At 47.2% G+C, this 21842-nt stretch overlaps 2 protein-coding genes across 2 annotated transcripts in view; one reads left to right on the top strand and one right to left on the bottom strand.

Annotated features, from left to right (window-relative positions):
- Window positions 1–21842, top strand: part of LOC107106589 (zinc finger protein 135-like) — a 110622-nt gene that overhangs the window by 64618 nt on the left and 24162 nt on the right. The gene's annotated exons all lie outside the window — the stretch shown is intronic.
- On the bottom strand, window positions 2014–14863 carry LOC107106593 (zinc finger protein OZF-like). Its single transcript, XM_015406774.1, has 3 exons — window positions 14827–14863; window positions 5014–5184; window positions 2014–3785 (listed from the first exon to the last, which is right to left on the bottom strand). The coding sequence occupies exons 1-3, from the start codon at window positions 14858–14860 to the stop codon at window positions 2269–2271; spliced, it is 1722 nt and encodes a 573-aa protein (XP_015262260.1). The 5' UTR covers window positions 14861–14863; the 3' UTR covers window positions 2014–2268.

The raw sequence follows: 21842 nt of genomic DNA, 5'->3' as shown, positions 1-21842 counted from the left end.
CTCCTTTGCATATTAGGCGACATACCCCTAATGTAGCCAATCCTCCAAGAGTTTACAGAGCTCTTCTTACAGGGGCTACTGTAAGTTCTTGGAGGATTGGCTACATTAGGGGTATGTCGCCTAATATGCAAAGGAGTTCCTGCTACAAAAAGAGCCCTGCCTGAGTGCCTTTAATTTAGTGTTAGTATTACTGTCTTCATTATTACTTAAAAGTACAGTTGTTTAGAGACAGACAGAAAAATAATGGCAAATAATGGCAGCCCTACCAGCCCTACCAGAAAAATGTTTCCCCCCCCCAAGCCACAAAATCCTGGCTACAGGGCTGGATTGGTCTAGACTGGGCCATCCAGGACAAGGCTGAGCTATCCAGGTCAGTCAGCTCCTGTTAAAAAGGATCTTGGGTGTTGGGAAGGGCCTTTTCTCTGCCAGAGATGCTGGAGAGCGGCTGATAGGCAGGCAAAACAGGAAGGCAGATGGCCTGACTCTTGGGTATAAATGGATTCACGAGTCACATTAATCCAGTTCATTGCTCTTTACTCCCACGGGCTTCTGCAGCCCTTAAATAACAACGCACTGTGGAGAACAAATCTCTAGCTCATGGAACAGTTTCCAATGGGAAGAAGAAGAAGAAGAAGAGACTGGATTTATGCCCTTCCCTTCCCTTGGACTTGGAGTCTCAGAGTGGCTTACAAACTCCTTCCCCTCCCCACAAGACACACCCTGTGAGGTAGGTGGGGCTGAGAGAGCACTTTTGAGAACTGCCCTTGAGAGAACAGCTCTGAAAGAACTTATGACTGACCCAAGGTCACACCAGCAGCTGCATGTGGAGGAGTGGGGAACCAAACCCGGTTCTCCCAGATTAGAGTCCGCGCTCCTAACCGCTACACCAAACTGGCCACACAGGTGACCATGTTGATTTGCAGTAGAAGATCAAGATTGGAGTTCAGCAGCACTTTAGTGGACTTTGTCCAGGAGGGGCAAAGAGAACTTTGACTCTCGAAAGCTGACACCCCAGAAATCTAGTTGGTCTTTAAGGTGCTACCAGACTCAAATCTTGCCAAATGGGTAACAACAAAGTTTGAGTCCGGTGGCACCTTTAAGAACATAAGAGAGGCCAATGTTGGATCAGGCCAAAAGCCCATCCAGTCCAACACTCTTTATCACACAGTGGCCAGAAATACCAGGTGCCATCAGGAGGTCCACCAGTGGGGCCAGGACGTTAGAAGCCCTCCCACTGTTGCCCCCCCCCAAGCACCAAGAAGACAGAGCATCACTTGCCCCAGAGTCCCTCTCTATACCTTGTGGCTAATAGCCACTGATGGACCTCTGCTCCATATGCCTATGTAATTCCCTTTTGAAGCCGTCCATGCTTGTAGCCACCACCACCTCCTGTGGCAGTGAATTCCAAGTGTTAATCACTCTTTGGGTGAAGAAGTACTTCCTTTTATCCGTTCTAACCCGGCCGCTCAGCAATTTCATGGAGTGTCCACGAGTTCTTGTATTGTGAGAAAGGGAGAAAAGTACCTCTTTCTCTACCTGCTCTTTCCCATGCATAATCTTGTAAACCTCAATCACGTCACCCCTCAGTCGTCTTTTCTCCAAGCTAAAGAGCCCTAAGTGCTTTAACCTTTCCTCATAGGGAAAGTGTTCCAACCCTTTTATCATTCGAGTTGCCCTTTTCTGCACTTTTTCCAAAGCTATAATATCCTTTTTAAGGTGTGGTGACCAGAACTGCACACAGTATTCCAGATGAGGTCGCACCATTGATTTATAGAGGGGCATTATGATATTGGCTGACCTTTAAGACCAACAAAGTTTAATTCTGCGTATAAGCTTTCGTGTGCACGCACACCTCTTCATGCACACTTTTTTTACTTTATAGAGCAACACCCAATCCATCCTATGGATCTTCGGCATGCTAACTAAGCAAGTCTAGCCACTTTGCAAAAAAAAGCAGCTTATCTAAAAACTGGCAGAGGTTTCTGTATGCTTCTGCAAATCAGAATGGTGCTTTCTGGGAATATTTGACCTGGAAACTGTATTTATAGATCAAATTATATCACCTGACCCTCTCTAGCCTATTGTGGTTAAGAGATGTTTGAGCTGGTCTGACTGGTCCCCCCGCATTTTCATCTCTGCACATAATGGCAACACAGGCTGAATCCCCCTCTTGACGTCCCATGACCCACAGTCAGGACTTGCTGTGAGTTCACGTCCTGACACTGGCATAGTTTCTCATGTGTTTAACTAGATCTAGTGGAAGCTCTGCTATGGTTTCTCTCTTATGTGAATGTCTTGGTGCTTAATAAGAGTCGATTTCAGACCAAATCCTTTCCCACACTCGGAGCATTGAAATGGCTTCTCTCCAGTATGATTTCTCCGATGTCTGACAAGGTGATGGTTGTAAATAAAGCCCTTCCCACACTCTGAGCACTTGTATGGCTTCTCTCCGGTGTGGATTCTCTCATGGGCTTTAAGCTGCGATGGCCGGTTGAAGCTTTTCCCACATACTAAGCATTTATAAGGCTCCTCCCCTTTGTGAGTCCTCTCATGGTTATGAAGACTCGATGTCTGGTTGAAGCTTTTCCCACACTCCAAGCATTTGTATGGTTTCTCCCCTGTATGGATTCTCACATGTACAACAAGGTTGGACTTCAAACAGAAGCTTTTCCCACAGTCTGAGCACTGGAAGGGTTTCTCTCCCGTGTGGATTCTCTGGTGTCTGATGAGGCTTGCTTTCTCACCGAAACCTTTCCCGCAATCGGTACACTTGTGCGGTTTTTCTTCCATGCGCACTCCCTCATCAGCAAGATGTAATTGATGATGTTTAATGAAGTAAGAGATTTGTCTGAAGCTTTTCCCACATTCCGGGCATTTATAGGGTTTCTCGCCAGTGTGCGTTCTCTCGTGTTCCTTCAGGTTTCCAGCCTGGCTGAATCTCTTCCCGCACTCGGAACACTTATATGGTTTCTCTCCTGTGTGGGTTCTCTGATGAGCAATGAGATTAGAGCTTGTACTAAAGGATTTTTCACAGCCCAAACATTTATATGGTTTCTCTCCCGTGTGGAATCTGTGATGTGTTGTGAGCTCGGAGATTTTCCGGAAGCTCCTCCCACAATCTAAACAGGTATACGGCCTCTCTCCCGTGTGGGTTTTCTCATGTTCTTTAAGGGACCCTGACCGACTGAAGCTTTTCCCACAATCAGGGCACTTGTAGGGCTTCTCTCCAGTGTGGATTCTCACATGCAAAACAAGGCTCCCTTTATGACTGAACCTTTTCCCACAATCGGAGCATGCGTATGGTTTCTCTCCTGTGTGGATTCTTCCGTGGGCAATCAGGTTTCCCTTCTGGTCGAAGCTCTTACCACAATCCAAACATTTGTATGGTTTCTCTCCTGTGTGGATACGGTGATGTCTAACGAGTTTAAAGTGAGCATTGAAGGACTTCCCGCAATATAAGCACTGGTATATTTTCTCCTCTGTCTGGGTGCCACCATTTGCAGTGAGGTCTGAGCTGTCGTCCCACTGCGTTAATGCCAACTGTCTCCCACTTTCGCAGATTCCTTCCTGGTCTGCAATTCCACTTTCCCGGCAAGAAGTAGATTCACCCTCTCCCTTCTTCAAGTTGTTTACCCCCTTCCCCCATGGCCCATGTGGACTTCTAGCAGCGTCAGGACTTTTGGAAACATTCCTTCTGGCTGTTCCATCAGACATTGGCAGCTTCCCTTGCTTGGAGGCTTCCCAATGGCAATTTCCATTTCTGTGGTCAATCACACACCCCTCACCTAACAGTGACAAGAAAAATAGGAGTTAAGCCGTTTGTCACACCAAGCTGAGAAGAACCCACTTGGACCGGCAGTGGCTCCCCAAGGTCAGGTAGAGAAAGACCTTTCCTGCCACCCAAAGCCCTGTTAAGGAGGCTGAACCCAAGACCAAAAGACAGGAGGAGGAGGAGGTTGGATTTATACCCCGCCCTTCACTACCCAAAGGTGTCTCAGAGCGGCTTACAAACTCCCTTCCCCTCCCCACAACAGACACCATGTAAGGTTGGTGGGGCTCAGAGAGCTCTTGACAGAAACTGCTCTTTTCCCAAGAACAGCTGTGCCAGAGCTACGGCTTGCCCAAGGCCATCCAGCCAGGTGCAAGTGGAGGAGTGGGGAATCAAACCCGATTCTCCCAGATTAGAGTCCGCGCACTTAACCACTACACCAGACAGGCCACTGATCTACCTGGCCCAGTACAGTCGGTTGGCACTGGCAGGAGATCTCCAAGGTTTCAAGCAAGGTTCTGTCCCAGTATCTACTGTCCAAGATCTGGTTAGTGGGAAATGCCAAGAATTGAACCGTGGACCTTCTACATCCTAAGCATGTCCTCGACCACCAAATTACAGCCCTTCCCCAACCTGGCAACCCACCAGTGACAGGTATTAATCTCCCGGCCCTCCTGCTCTGCTTCACTGGCTGCCACTTGTGATGGTGGGTGGAAAAATGTTAACAGGGTGACATCACCATTGGATAGCTACATAGTACGTGCACACTGGCCATGCCTATGTGTCTATCCACAAAAGAGCTTTAATGAGTGCAAAATGGTTAAATGATGCACATTCATCTGAACATGGAACACCTGCTCTTAAAATGATTCAGTGGAAACACACATATAAAGGACTGCCTCCCCCTGTACAAACTTCCAACTGCAATCATCTGTCTATCTAACGATAAAGATGAAAATAAGACACGTTGCTGTAAGGATGGATGACCTGCAGATTAATTGCTCTACTCTAGATCATTATGGAAGATGCATTATCATGGTTTTCTCTTGACATACCCTTAATGATTACAATGTAGTTTAATTTTTAATGAAAAATCTTTTTTTGTTTAATTTTAATGGAATTGTTGTGCTTGTTGCTATGGCTTATTTGCTGATGCAATAAAGATTGTGATCATAATGATCTATCAAGGTAGCATGTCTAAGCAGCGTTTCCCTTAAATTTGTCATACAGGAAATTTCTCTCACCTTGGTCTTCAAAGTACCCAAGCTCCTCTTCGGATTTAACTGTAGCATGGCCAAAGAAATCCTCTATGTACTCTGAAGAGGTCTTCTGTGGACGTCCCTCTTGGCTCATCCCAGATTTTGGCCTAGTTTTACAAGCCTCAGGCTTTGAGGAAACTTCGTCCTTGACTTTCTCTGAACAGTAAGAGTAAGTAACAGTAAGACTGCAGTAAGGCACAAATCAATTGAAAGGACTGAGGAAATACTCGAAATTTTGGCTGACTACTACCATAAATGGCGGCTCATTCCAAGTCCAGGAAAAACAGAATGTTCTTCTTTCCATCTTAAAAACAATCTTGCCAACCGTGAACTGAACGTCTACCTTAATGGCACCCAACTTACACACAGCCATACACCTAAGTACCTTGGCATTACCCTGGACAGGACCTTGAGTTAGAAACACCATCTTACCAATGTAGCCGCAAAAATACGCACGTGAAACAACGTCCTCCAAAAATGATGTGGTACAACTTGGGGTGTGTCTGCTACACTTAGATGCTCTTATAACAAACAAGACCACGGTGTAATGTAACCAGCAAAACAATAAATCACCGTGTATGAGTATACAATATAAGCTTCATGCCTGGCTCCCTCCCCTCCCAGCCACCCAGCCAATGGCAGCCCAGGTTCGCTGAGGGAGCCAGTCATCACAGCCAGCGTCTTCTGAGTAGCCAGCAAAACAATAAATCACCGTGTATGAGTATACACTATAAGCAAATATTTTTATATAATGCTTTTGAAATTAAATTGTCAGCAAAATTACAACTATAACAAATTAAATGCAATCTTAGGCTTGACAGTACATATGAGACACTACAGTATAATTTTAGACAAACAACGGATATCTAGTATAAGTCCGTTTACGAATCCTTCTTCAGGTTTGTCGTCTGTTTTCTTATCTTCAAACAAATAAAGTGCTGCAAGCATTATTTCACAATGTAAATTTCATATACAGTTTTTTGTACGTTTTCACGCTTAATCTGGTGACTGGGGAGCTCCTATCATGCTCTCATGTGACAGAGTCTACAATGTGATATTTGGCTCAGCTACCCTCAGATGCTCAGCTTTGGGGTTGGTGTGTAGTACTGCAGAATATGGTGCTTCAGTGTGGCTCATGTCCACAAACTTGATGTCCAACTCAATACAACAACGAGAACCTTCACTGGATGTATTTATTGGGGGATTTCAAGGTCCAGGAAATGGCCTGGGACCACCACTAACGTTCTATGGGCTGGATTGAGACTGCCAAAAGAGTTTTCACAGAGACAACCAAGGCAGTGGCTTTACCTTAGAAACTATTTATTGAATCTTTAACACCATAATGCAGAAACTTTTAAACATATAACATTCTAGTATGCAGCATACATAAATAAGCAAATACCTAAATAGAGTGCACTGTAATTCTATAGAGGATATACCCTGGTTGACCCATAAGGCGGGTGACGGGCAGACAACAACAACCAAAAGAGAATCCAAACGTTAAATACCTTTTGCCATCAATAGAAGCCAATATAGCTGTCAATTAAACCCGTGACTAACATTTGATGTGTTTGACAAATCCAGCCCCTCATACACAGCAGGCGTGAGCTTTGCCTGTTGTTATTATTATTTGTGAGGGCATGAAGCCCCAGACTACTATGGTGCCTCTCCAAATGGTTATAGTGGTTAAGTGTGTGGACTGTAATCTGGGAGAACCAAGTTTGATCCCCCACGCCTCCACTTGCAGCTGCTGGATGACCTTGGGCAAGCCATAGTTCTGTCAGAGCTGTTCTTGAAAGAAATCGAAGATATAAATAAGTGGCAATCTGTATATTATCAGTGGGTCAGTGTGGCTCTAGACATACTACGTCAAGGATACTCAGGAGCCTGGTAATCTGTGTTTAGGCTCTGGAGCTAGTACCACAGACATGGAAAATATAAACTATTCTTTCTAGGGCTGGGTGACGGGCAGACAACAACAACCAAAATCCAAACATTAAATACCTTTTGCCATCAAAAGAAGCCAATATAGCCGTCAATTAAACCCGTGACTAACATTTGACGTGTTTGACAAATCCAGCCCCTCATACACAGCAGGCGTGAGCTTTGCCTGTTGTTATTATTATTTGTGAGGGCATGAAGCCCCAGACTACTATGGTGCCTCTCCAAATGGTTATAGTGGTTAAGTGTGTGGACTGTAATCTGGGAGAACCAAGTTTGATCCCCCACGCCTCCACTTGCAGCTGCTGGATGACCTTGGGCAAGCCATAGTTCTGTCAGAGCTGTTCTTGAAAGAAATCGAAGATATAAATAAGTGGCAATCTGTATATTATCAGTGGGTCAGTGTGGCTCTAGACATACTACGTCAAGGATACTCAGGAGCCTGGTAATCTGTGTTTAGGCTCTGGAGCTAGTACCACAGACATGGAAAATATAAACTATTCTTTCTAGGGCAAAGTGCATTGGTGAATCCACTCTTGCTTGGAAAACTACAGCACTTAGCCAGACTACAGAGCCTTCTGGGATGCCAAGCCAAAGACCTGATAGAACAGAGGCCAGGGCTAATTTAAAATGGTTAAGAGAGAACAGAACCCAGTCGCACTATCAATAAATTATCTAACAGTATTAAGCCCACTCTGACTTATTGGCTCCCTACGTTGTGCCACATCGCCCCCCTGCGTCTCCAAAGACAGGATGCTGTTCTTTGTGAATGTAGAAAGATCATCGAAAACAGATAGCTGCCCATCCACAAAGACATGGCTGACGAGGGCCTATCCAGACTAAGGACCCAACACCCGGAAATAAGATCCGCACAAATCCTGCAATCATAAAATTTCATTCTAGGGAATTAATGGTCATGAACATGGATGCAATCCGTTCCACCTAATATCCATAACCTGATAAACACCAACAAGAGGCCCACGGGATTTGACTTTCCGCATAAAGTATGGAAGATGGCTAACAGAATACGAACAGGCTTTGGCAGATGCACAGACCTGCTGTTTAAATGGGGCAAAATAGCAAGACCCAAATGCGATTGTGGTAGAGCCCGCTAAACTATTTTTCCCTTGTCAGAGGAATGTGAGCATCGTGCTTTCCAGGGAGATGTGACTGAGCTCTTCCTACTCTCCCCAGCTGCAAGGGAGTGGATTGAAAATTCAGATAGTAGTATTTAGTGGGATTGTTCAATCTGTCTCTATACCCATTGTACCAACTTGGTTACGTATTCTATATGCTTCCTGTGTGTAATTCTGCCACTCAATAAATAAACAAATAAATAATAAATCTGAACAAGTCACATGTTCATCAGACTCAGGGGTCACTTCTTTGGAGATCTCCCCTTTGATCTTATTTGCAATGCTGTCACCTCGTAGGATGCAGACAGAACACAGTGTAACCGCAATGACTACAGTCTTATTTTCCTAGTCAATTGTGTTGTTGTCAGGGCTATTTTTGGGCAGGAACGCACAGGAACGGAGTTCCGGCTGGCTTCAGAGTTGGCCACGCCCACTACAGCCAAAACCTCTGGGTGCGTGGCTACAGAGGGAAGGCCTGGAGAGCGACCCCGCTGGCGACTCCGAGGCAGGTGGGCCAGGGGTGGTCCTGGAAGGATCGGGGAGGCATTTTTATGCCTCCCTGTGCCTTCTCCAGCCTGTCCGAGGGCCGGCTTGCCTGGGCTCCCCGCAGTCGCAGAGCACCCAGGCAAGCCAAGGGAAGGCATGGGGGTGTGGCCTAATAGGCTAATGAGCTGCCCTGTCAGGGTGTGGCCTATTATGCTAATGAGTTCCTGCTGGGCTTTTTCTACCAAAAAAGCCCTGGTTGTTGTTAATTGTACAGTTGGTGTTAAAACACCAGATTTGGAATGGAGAGAGAGACTCATTTTCAAATCCTTGTTTAGCCATGAAAATTGTTTCAGAGGGCAGCCATGTAGGTCTGCAGAAGAAGAGTCAGATTCCAGTCGCGCCTAAGAGACCTGTTAAGTCGCTCACTTAACAAAGCAGTCAGAGAGTGATTCAGCAAGAACACAACTTTATTTTTGACTCTCAAAAGCTCATACCCCGAAAGTCTTGTCGCTCTCTAAGGTGCTCCTGGACTTGAATCTAGCTTTTGTTCAGCCATGAAAATGCACTAGATGGGCAAAGGGCCAGACACCATCTTGTAGCCTGCTCCCACAGGGTCATTGTGAGGGAAAAATTCCCACTCAGGGAGCTTGCTGCATGGTGATTGGTTAAGTGCTTCCTGGGCTAGCAATACGATTGGTTGTATTTGCATCCTAGCCCAGGACGAAGCTTAACATAGCTTCTCAATGGGGAGGTTCACAATACACACATGTATTCAGTTGGCATTACATAGAATACATTACAAGACCAACAGGAGTTTGGGGGGTGTGAGCTTTGAGAGCCAAGGCTACCTTCAAAGGGACAAAAGGAGTTTTGACTCTCAAAAGCTCATACCCCGAAAGTCTTGTCGCTCTCTAAGGTGCTCCTGGACTTGAATCTAGCTTTTGTTCAGCCATGAAAATTCACTAGATGGGCAAAGGGTCAGACACCATCTTGTAGCCTATTCCCTCATGGTGAGGGGGAAAACTGAATCAATTCGTGTATGCTATTCAGAGACTGTCAGAAGGCAGGATACACACTTAATGCTAACTGAAGCAGCACGGTGTTGTAGTTAGAGATGCAGCTGTGAACCAGAAGTGCCTGGTTCGAATTTAGTCTCTGCCAGGAACACACAAGATTATCCCAGGCTAGTCTCTTCACCCTCAACTTCAGCCTCTCGATCTATGTTGTAAGAATAACCCCACTGACCGGTTGTTGCAAAGTTTACTGATACAATATTACTAGGGCTGTTGCCTAACTGAAGGAAAATCTTAGCCTAGTCATTGAGCTGATATCCAATGAACTGGCTCCCCACAGGGATCCCCTAATATTTTCCCTTTCTAGAAGCCTCTATGGCATGAGCGCCAGAGGCCTGGGTAAAATATCCTTATGGAAGAGAGGTCCATCAATGGCTACTAGTCATGGTGACTAAAGGGAACTTCCACATTCAGAAGCAGTAAACCTCTGAAGACCAGTGCCAGGAGGCATCATCAGGGGAAGGCCTCGGCCTCTACTCCCAGGGCCAGGAGGCAACATCAGGGGAAGGCCTCGGCCTCTACTCCCAGGGCCAGGAGGCAACATCAGGGGAAGGCCTCGGCCTCCGTGCCCAATGCCAGCAGGCAACAACATCGGGGGAAAGCCTCAGCCTCTCTGCCCAGTGCCAGGAGGCAACATCAGGGAAGGCCTCGGCCTCTGTGTCCTGTTCTTGGGCCTCCATAGTAACTGGGTGGCCACTGTGTGCGAGACAGGATGCCGGACTAGGTGGACCCCATGTCTTATCCAGCAGGGCCCTTCTTATGTTCCTATATAAAGTTTAATACCAAACCAAGGTCGATATATCTAGGCAGAGGTTGCCTCAGGGCACTCCCAGCTAGAACTAGCCTGCCTGCCTTTGCCACTACAGACTGGACCTCCCCAGATAACCTCCCTTTTTTCTGGATCCGGCATCACTTTCTCCAGGATCAGGTGTGGTATAATTTTCTTTGGCCCTTTCCATTTCCCCGCTAGTTTATTTCCCCCTCAAATCTCTCTCCAGCAGACAGAAACTCATAGGCAGGTAGGCTTATGAAGATTTTTTGGTGTGATTCCACTGCTTGCTGCTTCTTCCAGTTACTTCCTAGATCTGTATTCTGGTTAGGGAAGTAAAAACCCTTTGTTTCCCTTCAGTCACTGCTCACTTCCTTCAAATACTGAAGACTCACAAAAGCTCCCACCCTGCCACAAATGTTAGTCTTTAAGAAGCTACTGTATTCTTGCTCTTTTAAACTGCTACGGACAAACTAACATGGCTTCCCATCTTGGTCGACTTCCCTTCAGTCAGCTGCTTTTCTTCTGTCTGTTGTTCCAAGTCAGGCCGTGGTATACACCGGACAGTCTGGCACCAGTTTAGTTAAGTACCCTGGTGCCACGTGTTTGGCCCAACAGAAAATGAGTGTTGTGATCCCATCCCACACAGGATTTGGGTAACAGCATGAGTTATCCACTCCTTAAGTCTGGATATGATTTATTTAATTCATTCATTTCAACCCCCCCCCCAAATGGGGAACATGGTTAATAATTATATTCACATAAACACAATCAGAAATATATACGAAGTATAGATTCAATAAAGACCATAAAGTAAATTGTTCAGAAGTAAAATCACCAGGCACAGGATAAATATGCACATAAGACCTTTAAAGTGCAATCACTAGCCCAGTGATTATAAAATAAACTTATGGTCCAAAAATTTCCTTCTTTGATTGTGTTCCCACAGTATTCACAAGTAAAAAGCAGTGTGCATATTAACCATCTTGCCACATATGTATGACCTCTGAGGAAGGCCTATTTGGCCGAAACGCGTAAGGTCGACTTTTTAAGGCCTTGATATTGTTATGTTTTATATACATTGGTTGTAATTGGGCCCCTATATATGTTTTAAAATTTGTTATTATCAATAAATACATGTACCTTTTTTTAAGGAAAGGTTTTAATATTGGCTCTCCTTTTCACTAACCTTTGTTTGGTTCTTGAGTCCAGTGGCACCTTTAAGACCAACAAAGTTTACTTCTGGACATAAGCCGTCATGTGTAGTGTACACAGTTTGGTGTCGTGGTTAGGACTGGGTGGCCACTGTGTGCGAGACAGGATGCCGGACTAGGTGGACCCCATGTCTCATCCAGCAGGGCCCATCTTATGTTCTTATATGAAGTTTAATACCAAACCAAGGTCCATATATCTAGGCAGAGGTTGCCTCGGGGCACTCCCAGCTAGAACTAGCCTGCCTGCCTTTGAAGCTCAAAGAAATATTAATCACGGACTCATTCAGACTCTAGAACTGCCCCATACTCATAAGAAAAGATGCAGCTATGCAGGGTAATAAACAAGTGTCTCAAGTTGGCCATACCCCCCCCCCCCCCCCCCCGCGCATAGCTCAATCAAGAGCCCTGGGAGAATCATCAATCCTCTGCCCAGTCCTTTGTTAAGCTGGTATTCTGGACAAGTAACCTCATCACCCCAGGCTGATTTTCCCCATATTTTCCCCCTATGCATCATGGTTAACTAATGACCATATTTGGAGTTCTTTCTACCTTCCACACCCCTAAAATTTAAAGCGTCCAATAAGATTCACATTTTCTAGCCTGAACCCAGTCCCATCTCAGCGGAGACAATGCCCCTTATAATTCAATTAAAGGTAAAGGTAAAGGTTCCCTTGCTCGAAAGCCAGTCGAATCCGACTCTAGGGTTGCGGTGCTCATCTCCATTTCAAAGCCGAAGAGCCAGCGCTGTCCGAAGACGTTTCCGTGGTCATGTGGCCGGCATGACTAAACACCAAGGCGCACAGAACACGGTTACCTTCCCACTGAAGTGGTACCTATTTATCTACTTGCAATTTCTTGCTTTCGAACTGCTAGGTTGGCAGGAGCTGGAACTAGAGACGGGAGCTCACTCCATCATGCGGCACACTCAGGTCTTGAACTGCTGAACTACCGACCTTCCACAGCCTGCAGTTCAGCATCTTAACCACTTGAGCACCGCAGCTTTAATTCAAGTAAAGGTGCATAAAAGCCACCTTTGAGTCCCCAAACCTTTGAAGCTGGTTTCTGGATTACTTAGGCCTACAGTTCACCCAGCCCCTTACGCTTGCTGAAATTACTGAGCCTGCCTGCCTTGGACCTCTTTTCCCCTCTGGCATCTTTGCCACTACAGACTGGACCTCCCCAGATAACCTCCCTTCTTTCTGGATCCGGCATCACTTTCTCCAGGATCAGGTGTGGTATAATTTTCTTTGGCCCTTTCCATTTCCCCGCTAGTTTATTTCCCCCTCAAATCTCTCTCCAGCAGACAGAAACTCATAGGCAGGTAGGCTTATGAAGATTTTTTGGTGTGATTCCACTGCTTGCTGCTTCTTCCAGTTACTTCCTAGATCTGTATTCTGGTTAGGGAAGTAAAAACCCTTTGTTTTCCTACGGTCACTGCTCACTTCTTCAAATACTGAAGACTCACAAAAGCTCCCACCCTGCCACAAATGTTGTTAGTCTTTAAGAAGCTACTGGACTCTTGCTCTTTTAAACTGCTACAGACAAACTAACACGGCTTCCCATCTTATTCGACTTCCCTTCAGTCAGTTGCTTTTCTTCTTTGTGTTATTCCGAGTCAGGCCGTGGTATACACTGGACAGTCTGGCCCCAGTTTAGTTAAGTACCCTGGTGCCACGTGTTTGGCCCAACAGAAAATGAGGATGCACTGAGTGTTGTGATCCCATCCCACACAGGATTTGGGTAACAGCATGAGTTATGCACTGCTTAAGTCTGGATATTATTTATTTAATTCATTCATTTCATCCCCCCAATGGGGACCCAACATGGCCTAAATCATTCTCCTCACCTCCATTTTATCCTCACGACAACCCTGAGAGGTAGGTTAGGCTGAGAATGCGTGACTGGCCCAAGGTCACCCAGCGAGGTTCCATTGCATGAGTGGGGATTTGAACCTGGGTCTCCTGGATAATAGCCTGACACTCTTAACCACTGTCCACACTGCATAAATTTGCATTCAAGAAAACATCACAGTTCTGGGGGGGGGGGAACTCTGCTCTGTGTTCAGATGATGAAGATGTTTCACAGCAGCAGCTCTTTGGCATGCAGAAGAAGAAGAAGAGATTGGATTTATACCCCGCCCTTCACTACCCAAAGGTGTCTCAGAGTGGCTTACAAACTCCTTTCCCTTCCCCTCCCCACAACAGACACCCTGTGAGGTGGGTGGGGCTGAGAGAGCTCTGACACAAACTGCTCTTTTTCAAGGACAGCTCTGACAGAGCTTGTGACTGACCCAAGGTCACATCAGCAGGTGCAAGTGGAGGAGTGGGGAATCAAACCCGGTTCTCCCAGATTAGAGTCCGCACACTTAACCACTACACCAAACTGGCTCTCTTCTCTCATCCTCTCTCACAGATCCCCTCTTCTCTCACAGATAGGATGGGAGAATGCCTCGTCTAAGATGGTGCTTTCCATCTTATTTATTCATTTATTTATTATTTTGGTTATCTACAGCTTTCCTAATGCGGAGGAACCATCCCTTTCTAAGAGGACATCCGCCGCCGGCAGTTTTCTGAATGCCTAAAAGAAGCATTCCCCTCTTGCTGGAAGGAATGCCTCTTCTAAGGTGGTCTCTGCCACCTGATGTTAATAGATGTATTCAGAAGAAGCATTCTCCTCTCTTATGCAAGAGGGAATGTTCCTCCTAAAACGTTTCACATCTGCCAGTTTTCATCAGGGGATCTTGATCAGGTGGAAAGATGGCATAAAAATGTTTAAATAGATAAATGACACTCGAACTTTTTTGGAGTCTGCGACCCAATTTTCCGTCAAACAGAATGTTTAAATCGATTGACCTAACAAGATAGCTTCAGAGCATAGACACGCTGGTCTGCAGTAGATGAGCTGGATTCAAGTCCAGTTCCACCTGAGGGATCAACAAGACTTTGGGGGGTATGAGCTTTCTAGAGTCAAAACTCCCTTCATCAGGTGACAGAGGGAGTTTCGACTCCTGAAAGCTTATACCCTGAAAATCATTTTGGTCTCTAAGGTGCCACGGGACTCCAATCTAGCTCATCTAAACAAGGAATGCTAAGTAAACGCTAAGTCAGAGTATTGTTAATTTGGCACGATGAAGCACTGTACTTTATTCATTCACAACAGAGGGGGAAATCGATCCTTACCCAGAGACGCCACATTCCTGGAATTCTCCTGCATGCCTTCTCTTTACAGCCACGTTTTACAGCAGTGTCCAGCCTCTGAACAAGGGGGGGGGGGATCTTACATCCTGTGAATGGTAACAGGTACAAGTTATTTATTTTATTTCAAACATTTCTGTGCTCCCTTCCTCCTCAATTCAGAGTCCCTCAGGCAGTGAATATTAAAACATTTCAAGCATTGAAACATTCCAGCCATTAAAAAGCATTTAAGGTACAATCATGGGTCATTGCCTGCAGGAGCGCACAGGAGCGGAGCTCCGGTCGTGAAGAGCCCAGGGGGCGGGTACATGCAACAAGCCTCACCCCTTGCTCCCAGCAGCCCTCAGTCAGAGCAAGAAGCAGCCAGGTAAGTTGCAGAGCTCCCCCCGGCCCCCTGGTCCAAAACTTTAAGACCAAGTTTTATTCAGGTACAAGCTGTCCCTCCTCTGCGAGGACAGATCTGCACGTTCCACCCCTCCCCCAATAGCTAGCAATCCAAAACAGTCCAGTGGAGCCTGAGTGGTGGGTGTTGCCTCCTGACACACTTCCGGTGATGTCAGGGGGTGTGGCATATGCAAATAAGTCATGCTAATGAGTTATGCTAATGAGCTCCTGCACCTCTTGTTCTACGAAATGAGCCCTGGGTACAAATATATTCAAAATGTTTAAAAGGATTAAACAAAACATGAACTCATAAACATATAGATTCAGGTGGACAGCAATGTTGGTTAACCTTTGTTTGGTTCTTGAGTCCAGTGGCACCTTTAAGACCAACAAAGTTTACTTCTGGACATAAGCCGTCATGTGTAGTGTACACAGTTTGGTGTCGTGGTTAGGAGTGTAGAGTCTAATCTGGGAGAACCGGGTTTGGTTCCCCACTCCTCCACATGCAGCTGCTGGTGTGACCTTGGGTCAGTCACACGTTCTCCCAGAGCTCTTCTCTCAAGGGCAGCTAGCCCTCTTATCACTGAACGACACTGTTTCTGTTCACTGTTTTTCACTAGAGAAATCTGTGCCTTCTGTTTTCAATTTTTTATTTTTTCCTGCGTCTGAGACGGCAAAAACTTGGGAGCCAGCATGGTGCAGTGGTTAGAATGTCGGACTAGGACCCGGGAGCGCCAGGTCTGAATCCACATTCTGCCAGGGAAGCGTTGCTGGGTGACCTCAGGCCAGGCACACACTCTCAGCCTAACCTACCTCACAGGGCTGTTGTGGGAATGAAATGGAGGACAGGAGAACCACGCAAACCACTTTGGGTTCCCAGTGGGGAGGGAGATGGAATATAAGTGAAGCAAATAATAAATAAGAACACAGGGCACACCATTTTGCAGCTCTTTCCTTCTTTACTATTAGGTGTTTGTGTAGTTTTACTTGTAGAAAATGGAGGCATTCAAACTTCTGGATTTCATAAATATGCCAGATTTTATCTACTAAAGCAGAAATGATACATTTTGTGTAATTAAAGCACTAAAATAAGGTTAGGCTTGATAAGAAAGCATTGCACACATTTTGATTTCTCCCAAAGTTTGGTGTAGTGGTTAAGTGCGCGGACTCTAATCTGGGAGAACCGGGGTTGATTCCCCACTCCTCCACTTGCACCTGGCTGGATGGCCTTGGGCAAGCCGTAGTTCTGATAAGAGCTGTTCTGGAAAAAGAGCAGTTTCCGTCAGAGCTCTCTCAGCCCCACCTACCTCACAGGGTGTCTGTTGTGGGGAGGGGAAGGGGAAGGAGTTTGTAAGCCGCACTGAGACTCCTTTGGGTAGTGAAGGGCGGGGTATAAATCCAATCTCTTCTTCTTCTTCTCTTCCCTCATCCTCTTCTTCCCTGGCCAGCTCATCTGAAACAACATCTTATTGATTGATTTACTTCATTGATATCTGGCCTTTCTCCCCAGTAAGGACCCAAGTTCTCCTCTCCTCCATTTAATCCTCACAACAACCCTATGAGGTATATTAGGCTGAAAATGTGTGGCTGGCCCAAGGTCACCAAGTGAGCTTCCAGGACACAGTGGGGATTCGAACCTGGGTCTCCCAGATCCTTCTGTGACACTCTAACCAATAAACCACACTGGCTCTGAGGCTACTAATCCTAAAGTTACCACATTTTAATTTAAGGTTTACTAGGCTCAGCTGCGGTGGCTCAAGTGGTTAAGACGCTGAACTGCAGGCTGTGGAAGGTCAGTAGTTCAGCAGTTCGAGACCCGGGTGCCGCATGATAGAGTGAGCTCCCGTCTCTAGTTCCAGCTCCTGCCAACCTAGCAGTTTGAAAGCAAGAAATTGCAAGTAGATAAATAGGTACCACTTTGGTGGGAAGGTAACAGCGTTCCGTGTGCCTCGGTGTTTAGTCATGCCGGCCACATGACCACGGAAACGTCTTCGGGCAGCGCTGGCTCTTTGGCTTTGAAACGGAGATGAGCACCGCAACCCTAGAGTCGGATTTGAACCTTTACCTTTACCTAGGCTCAGACCCAGTGTGGTTTATCAGTTAAGAGTGTTACCGTAACAGTCTCAAAATTAAAAACTTCATTCCCCTCGAGAGTTCTGGCACCTCTTTTTCAATCCCCCCACACACACACACAGAAGTCCTGGTGTGTGTGTGTGTGGGGGGGTATTTGTGAATTTCTTGCATTGCGCAGGGGGCTGGACTAGATGGCCCTGGAGATCCCTTCCAACTCTATGATTCCATATTTTAAAGTTACCATATTTTAGCCCCGATCCCATCAGATCTTGGAAGCTAAGCAAGGTCAGCCTTGGCTAGTATTTGGATGGGCGTCCTCCAAAAAATACCAGGGCTGTGATGCAGAGGCAGGCAATGGCAGACCACCTCCAAAACGTCTCTTGCCTTAAAAACAAGTCTAGCTCGCCACCTAGTGGTGCATAACACTAAAAGAGCTAGAACAATCTTAGGATCTCCTGGCTATTCTACACACAATGCCATACTATGGCTGCGGTCACACCTGCGAGATAACATGGGAGGGGGAAGCGAGGCTATTTGCTCTGTAGCAATTTGACCTGCATTTGCACGATCACACAGTCCGTGAGAGTTGCGGGGGCAGCCCACCACTGCGTGATCAGACGCAAACAGCGGGTGCAGGGGGGGGGGTTTGCAGCGTGTTTCCGATGCACTTAAACAGGGGATCGATTAATCGCATCTCCACACTGAGGGCTACCTATGGCAGTATGCAATGATGCGCATACTGGGAAGGGGGGGAACGGCACAGAGTCGGGATGGTCTGATGGTCGGGATGAGAGCGCGCTGGCGCGATCACACAGGGGAAAGTCTGTCCGTGACCCATAGCAACCCGTTTGATAGTGGACTTTCCCTAGTGTTTTTTAACTCCACTCTTGTAGAGGAGCAAAACGGGTTGCCGATGGGTGCGGGGCGCTGGCCAGATCTTCACGCCTGTTAAATCCGCCCGGCATTCGCACCTATGGCGCGGCTAATTGTGTGCGTGATCGCAGCCTATAATTATTATTGTTACTATATTTTAAACCAGCTTCTTGCAGCTCTCTGCCTGCTTCATCTATACAAAGGAGGAGATTTTGTTATTTCCCACGTACTGTGCAAAGATACAGGCTTAAACCAGGGTTCCGGTTTTTAATTTTACCCTTCAGATATCAGATTCAGTCAGCAGTGACTCACAAAAGCCCATCCCCTACCACAAATTTTGCTAATCATTAAGATGCTACTGGATTCTCACTTGTTTTTCCCTATTACTTTGGGGGGCCCTCCCCCTTTCCCACGTGTGTTTTGCTCCCCCTGGGACTACCAGTGAAAGCAAAACACTTGGGGGGGGGGGATCCCCTGAAGCAATAGCGACAAACGAGTGACAAAAATGTCAGTGTGGAACAATGTTCCGTCTAAGCTGTGGAGTCTTGTGAGCAAAAACTCTACTTTGTGAGCTACTGGCATTAAAGTGGTGAGCAAGTGATTTGGCTACTGCATCAATGAGCTTGCTCTGGAGCCCTCCTTCCTGAGCTGAGACAAAAATGTGTGAGCTGGAGGCTAAAAAACTGTGAGCTAGCTCACACTAACTCAGCTTAGAGGGAACACTGGTGTGGAATTGGTCCCAGGCTCAAATTCCCACTGTCCCCACATTGGGGTCAGTCACTCTGCCTCTCAGCCTGACCTACCTCACAGGGCTGTTGTGAGGAAGAAATGCAGGCGCACCGTCCAAGATGAGCCCACACTGAGCTCCTTGGGAGGATAAAAATGATGTACTAAATCAATAAACGCACAGCGACCGCGGCGGGTTCAGAGGCTGGCTGAGCTGAAACTCACCTGCTACTCTGGGTCTCCAATTTATATAGCAAGAGAATTTGGGCTCCTTCTGCCAAAGACTCTTAAAGGTAAAGGTTCCCTTGCTCGAAAGCAAGTCGAGTCCGACTCGGGTTGCGATGCTCATCTCCGTTTCCAAGCCGAAGAGCCAGCGCTGTCCGAAGACGTTTCCTTGGTCATGTGGCCGGCATGACTAAACACCAAGGCGCACGGAACGCTGTCACCTTCCCACCGAAGTGAAAGACTCTTAAGACACCATCTAATTTCTCCACAGCCAGCTCTACCCCTGCTGTGTCTTTCCCTTCCTTTTGGCATCCATCCCCCCACCCCTTGTGCAAAAAACGCTCATTGTCAACTCACCTCTCTGTCTCTCCTACGAGGCATGCAAAACACCAGTTTGTCTCTCTTTCCGTTTTTCCCTCTTTCCCCCCCCCCCCCCGGAAAAGAGGTGGGGGGCAAACCCAAACAGGAAGGGGCAGGGGCTACACCATTTCCATTCCCCCCTTTCTCCCATGTCCTTTGTCTCTCTAGGAGCCAGCGCTTCGTCACCTTAACTCTTAGGTGTCCAGGTGGCTGTTCTGCTTAAAGATAGTTTGGAACATTAAGCTCGGGATTGACCGCCGCCGCTTCTCCCTCGGGCTGGATGGAGACTTGAGGCTGCCTGGGACTGAGTCGGAGGTCTGTCCAGGTTGGTATTGTCCTGCTGTGACCGGCAGCGAGCTCTCTCGCCGGTCTCAGGTCGAGGAAGTCTTTCAGATCATGTCTGACCCGATGCCTTTCTTCATTAGAGATGCCGGCGGGGACTGAACGGGGGGACTTTTGGCATGCCAAGCAGATGCTGGGGATGCCAGCCTCCAAGTGGAGCCTGGAGTTCTCCAGGCATGGCTCTACCAGGCGGCAGAGATCGGTTTCCCCCCGGGAGAAAGTGGCAGCTCCGGAGGGCAAGCGCTGTGGCTTTGCCATCGATTTTAGGTGAAATCCCTCTCCAGATTCTCCCCTTCACCCCAGGCGTTACCCCCCAAATCCCCAGAAATCTCCCAGGCTGGAGTTGGCAACCCTATGAAAAGAACCAGGGCCCCCCTCTCTTTTCCCTTTCGTTTGCTCTGCAGGCATTCGCGGGTGACAGGGACTCAGTCCTGGTTCACAGGTGAGGGGCACTGAGGTGGCAGAATAGACACACTGGCAGGTGGAAGATCGTGTTTGGGTGGCGCTTCCACTGTGCTGAAGAAAGCCCCTGCAAAAAGAAAACTGGCCTCATAACCAAAGAGATGGGGGGGTGCCTGGGGAACCTTTCTCCCCTGATAAGCTAGCTCTCTGCTTGCGGGGTTATCTTTTTTATAGCTGAAATCCCTTGCCTAAGCTTTGAGGCGATGCTGCCCGTTCTGTCACCCTCAAGCTTTGCCATCTGGTCAGTGGGGCTTACGCCCAAGAAGAGCAGTTTCAGGATTGCATGTACAGCAGCAGGGCGTGAATCAAGCCCCTTATTTCCCAAAAGTATGACAAAATTTTAAAAGCCGGATAAAACAGTTTAGAGGTACTTTTCTCTCTTTCTCACAATACAAGAACTCGTGGGCTCTCCATGAAATTGCTGAGCGGTCGGGTTAGAACGGATAAAAGGAAGTACTTCTTCACCCAAAGAGTGATTCACACTTGGAATTCACTGCCACAGGAGGTGGTGGCGGCTACAAGCATGGACGGCTTCAAGAGGGAATTAGATAAGCATATGGAGCAGAGGTCCATCAGGGGCTATTAGCCACAAGGTATAGATAGGGGCTCTGGGGCAAGTGATGCTCTATCTTCTTGGTGCTTGGGGGGTGTCAACAGTGGGAGGGCTTCTAATGTCCTGGCCCCACTGGTGGACCTCCTGATGGCACCTGGTATTTCTGGCCACTGTGTGACACAGAGTGTTGGACTGGATGGGCCTTTGGCCTGATCCAACACTGGCGTCTCTTATGTTCTTAAATAAAATTGCCAACCTCCAGGGGCAGGCTGGAGATCTCCTGGAAGTACTACGGATCTACAGATGAGAGAGATCAGTTCCCCCCGGAGAAAATGGCCGCTTTAGAGGGGAAATTGTATGGCATTATATCCTGCTGAGGCCCCTCCCCTCCCAAACTACCTGCCCTCCCCAGACTCCTTCCCCAAATCTCCAGGGATTTCCCAGGCTTGAGTTGCCAACCCTACCTGAGATCTTGTTAAACTTCAGGTGTTTGAGATACAGCCTGAGGACCTTCTGCATGCAAAATGTGTGTTTGATGGCCTATCTGAAGCCTCTCTCCATCTGTGTGGGTGATGAGGAACCGGAAGAGGTAGATTCTCCTCTTCACAAGTTACAGTGAGTGCATCTCTCTGGTCCGGAGATCAGCTGTGATCCCAGGAGATCTCCAGGCCCCACCTGGAGGTTGGCAACCTTACTTTCAAGGAAGTGACATTGGGTATGGGCCCCCCACCCAAATTCTTGTGTTCCAAGGATTGATTGATATCTTTTATAGTCCATCTTTCTAGTTGAGACTCTGAGGCGGATTACACTGCACAAAACAGTTTAAATCCATGGGATGGAAGGAGGCGTCACTTAAGATCAAGACCTGTCAGAGGTCAGATGGTCAGTAGAAAGGCAACCTTTTCTAACTTGTGTGTGAGGGGCCATCAAGTCTTAGCTGACTTATGGCAACCCTATGATGGGGTTATCAAGGCAAGAGACATTCACAGGCTGCGGTCACACG

Source organism: Gekko japonicus, unplaced genomic scaffold (genome assembly GCF_001447785.1).
Source record: "Gekko japonicus isolate JY-2015 unplaced genomic scaffold, Gekko_japonicus_V1.1 scaffold542, whole genome shotgun sequence".
Classification (NCBI taxonomy): Eukaryota; Metazoa; Chordata; class Lepidosauria; order Squamata; family Gekkonidae; genus Gekko; species Gekko japonicus.
The sequence above is the reverse complement of the archived record's forward strand: the minus strand, read 5'-3'. Positions and strand labels throughout refer to the sequence as shown.

Coding starts and splice junctions, on each gene's coding strand:
- LOC107106593 (XM_015406774.1), bottom strand. CDS start 14,860: ATGCAGGAGAATTCCAGGAATGTGGCGTCTCTGG. Junction 5,185..14,826: donor CAGGAATGTGGCGTCTCTGG/GTAAGGATCGAT, acceptor CTTACTGTTCAG/AGAAAGTCAAGGACGAAGTT. Junction 3,786..5,013: donor TGGGTACTTTGAAGACCAAG/GTGAGAGAAATT, acceptor TGTCACTGTTAG/GTGAGGGGTGTGTGATTGAC.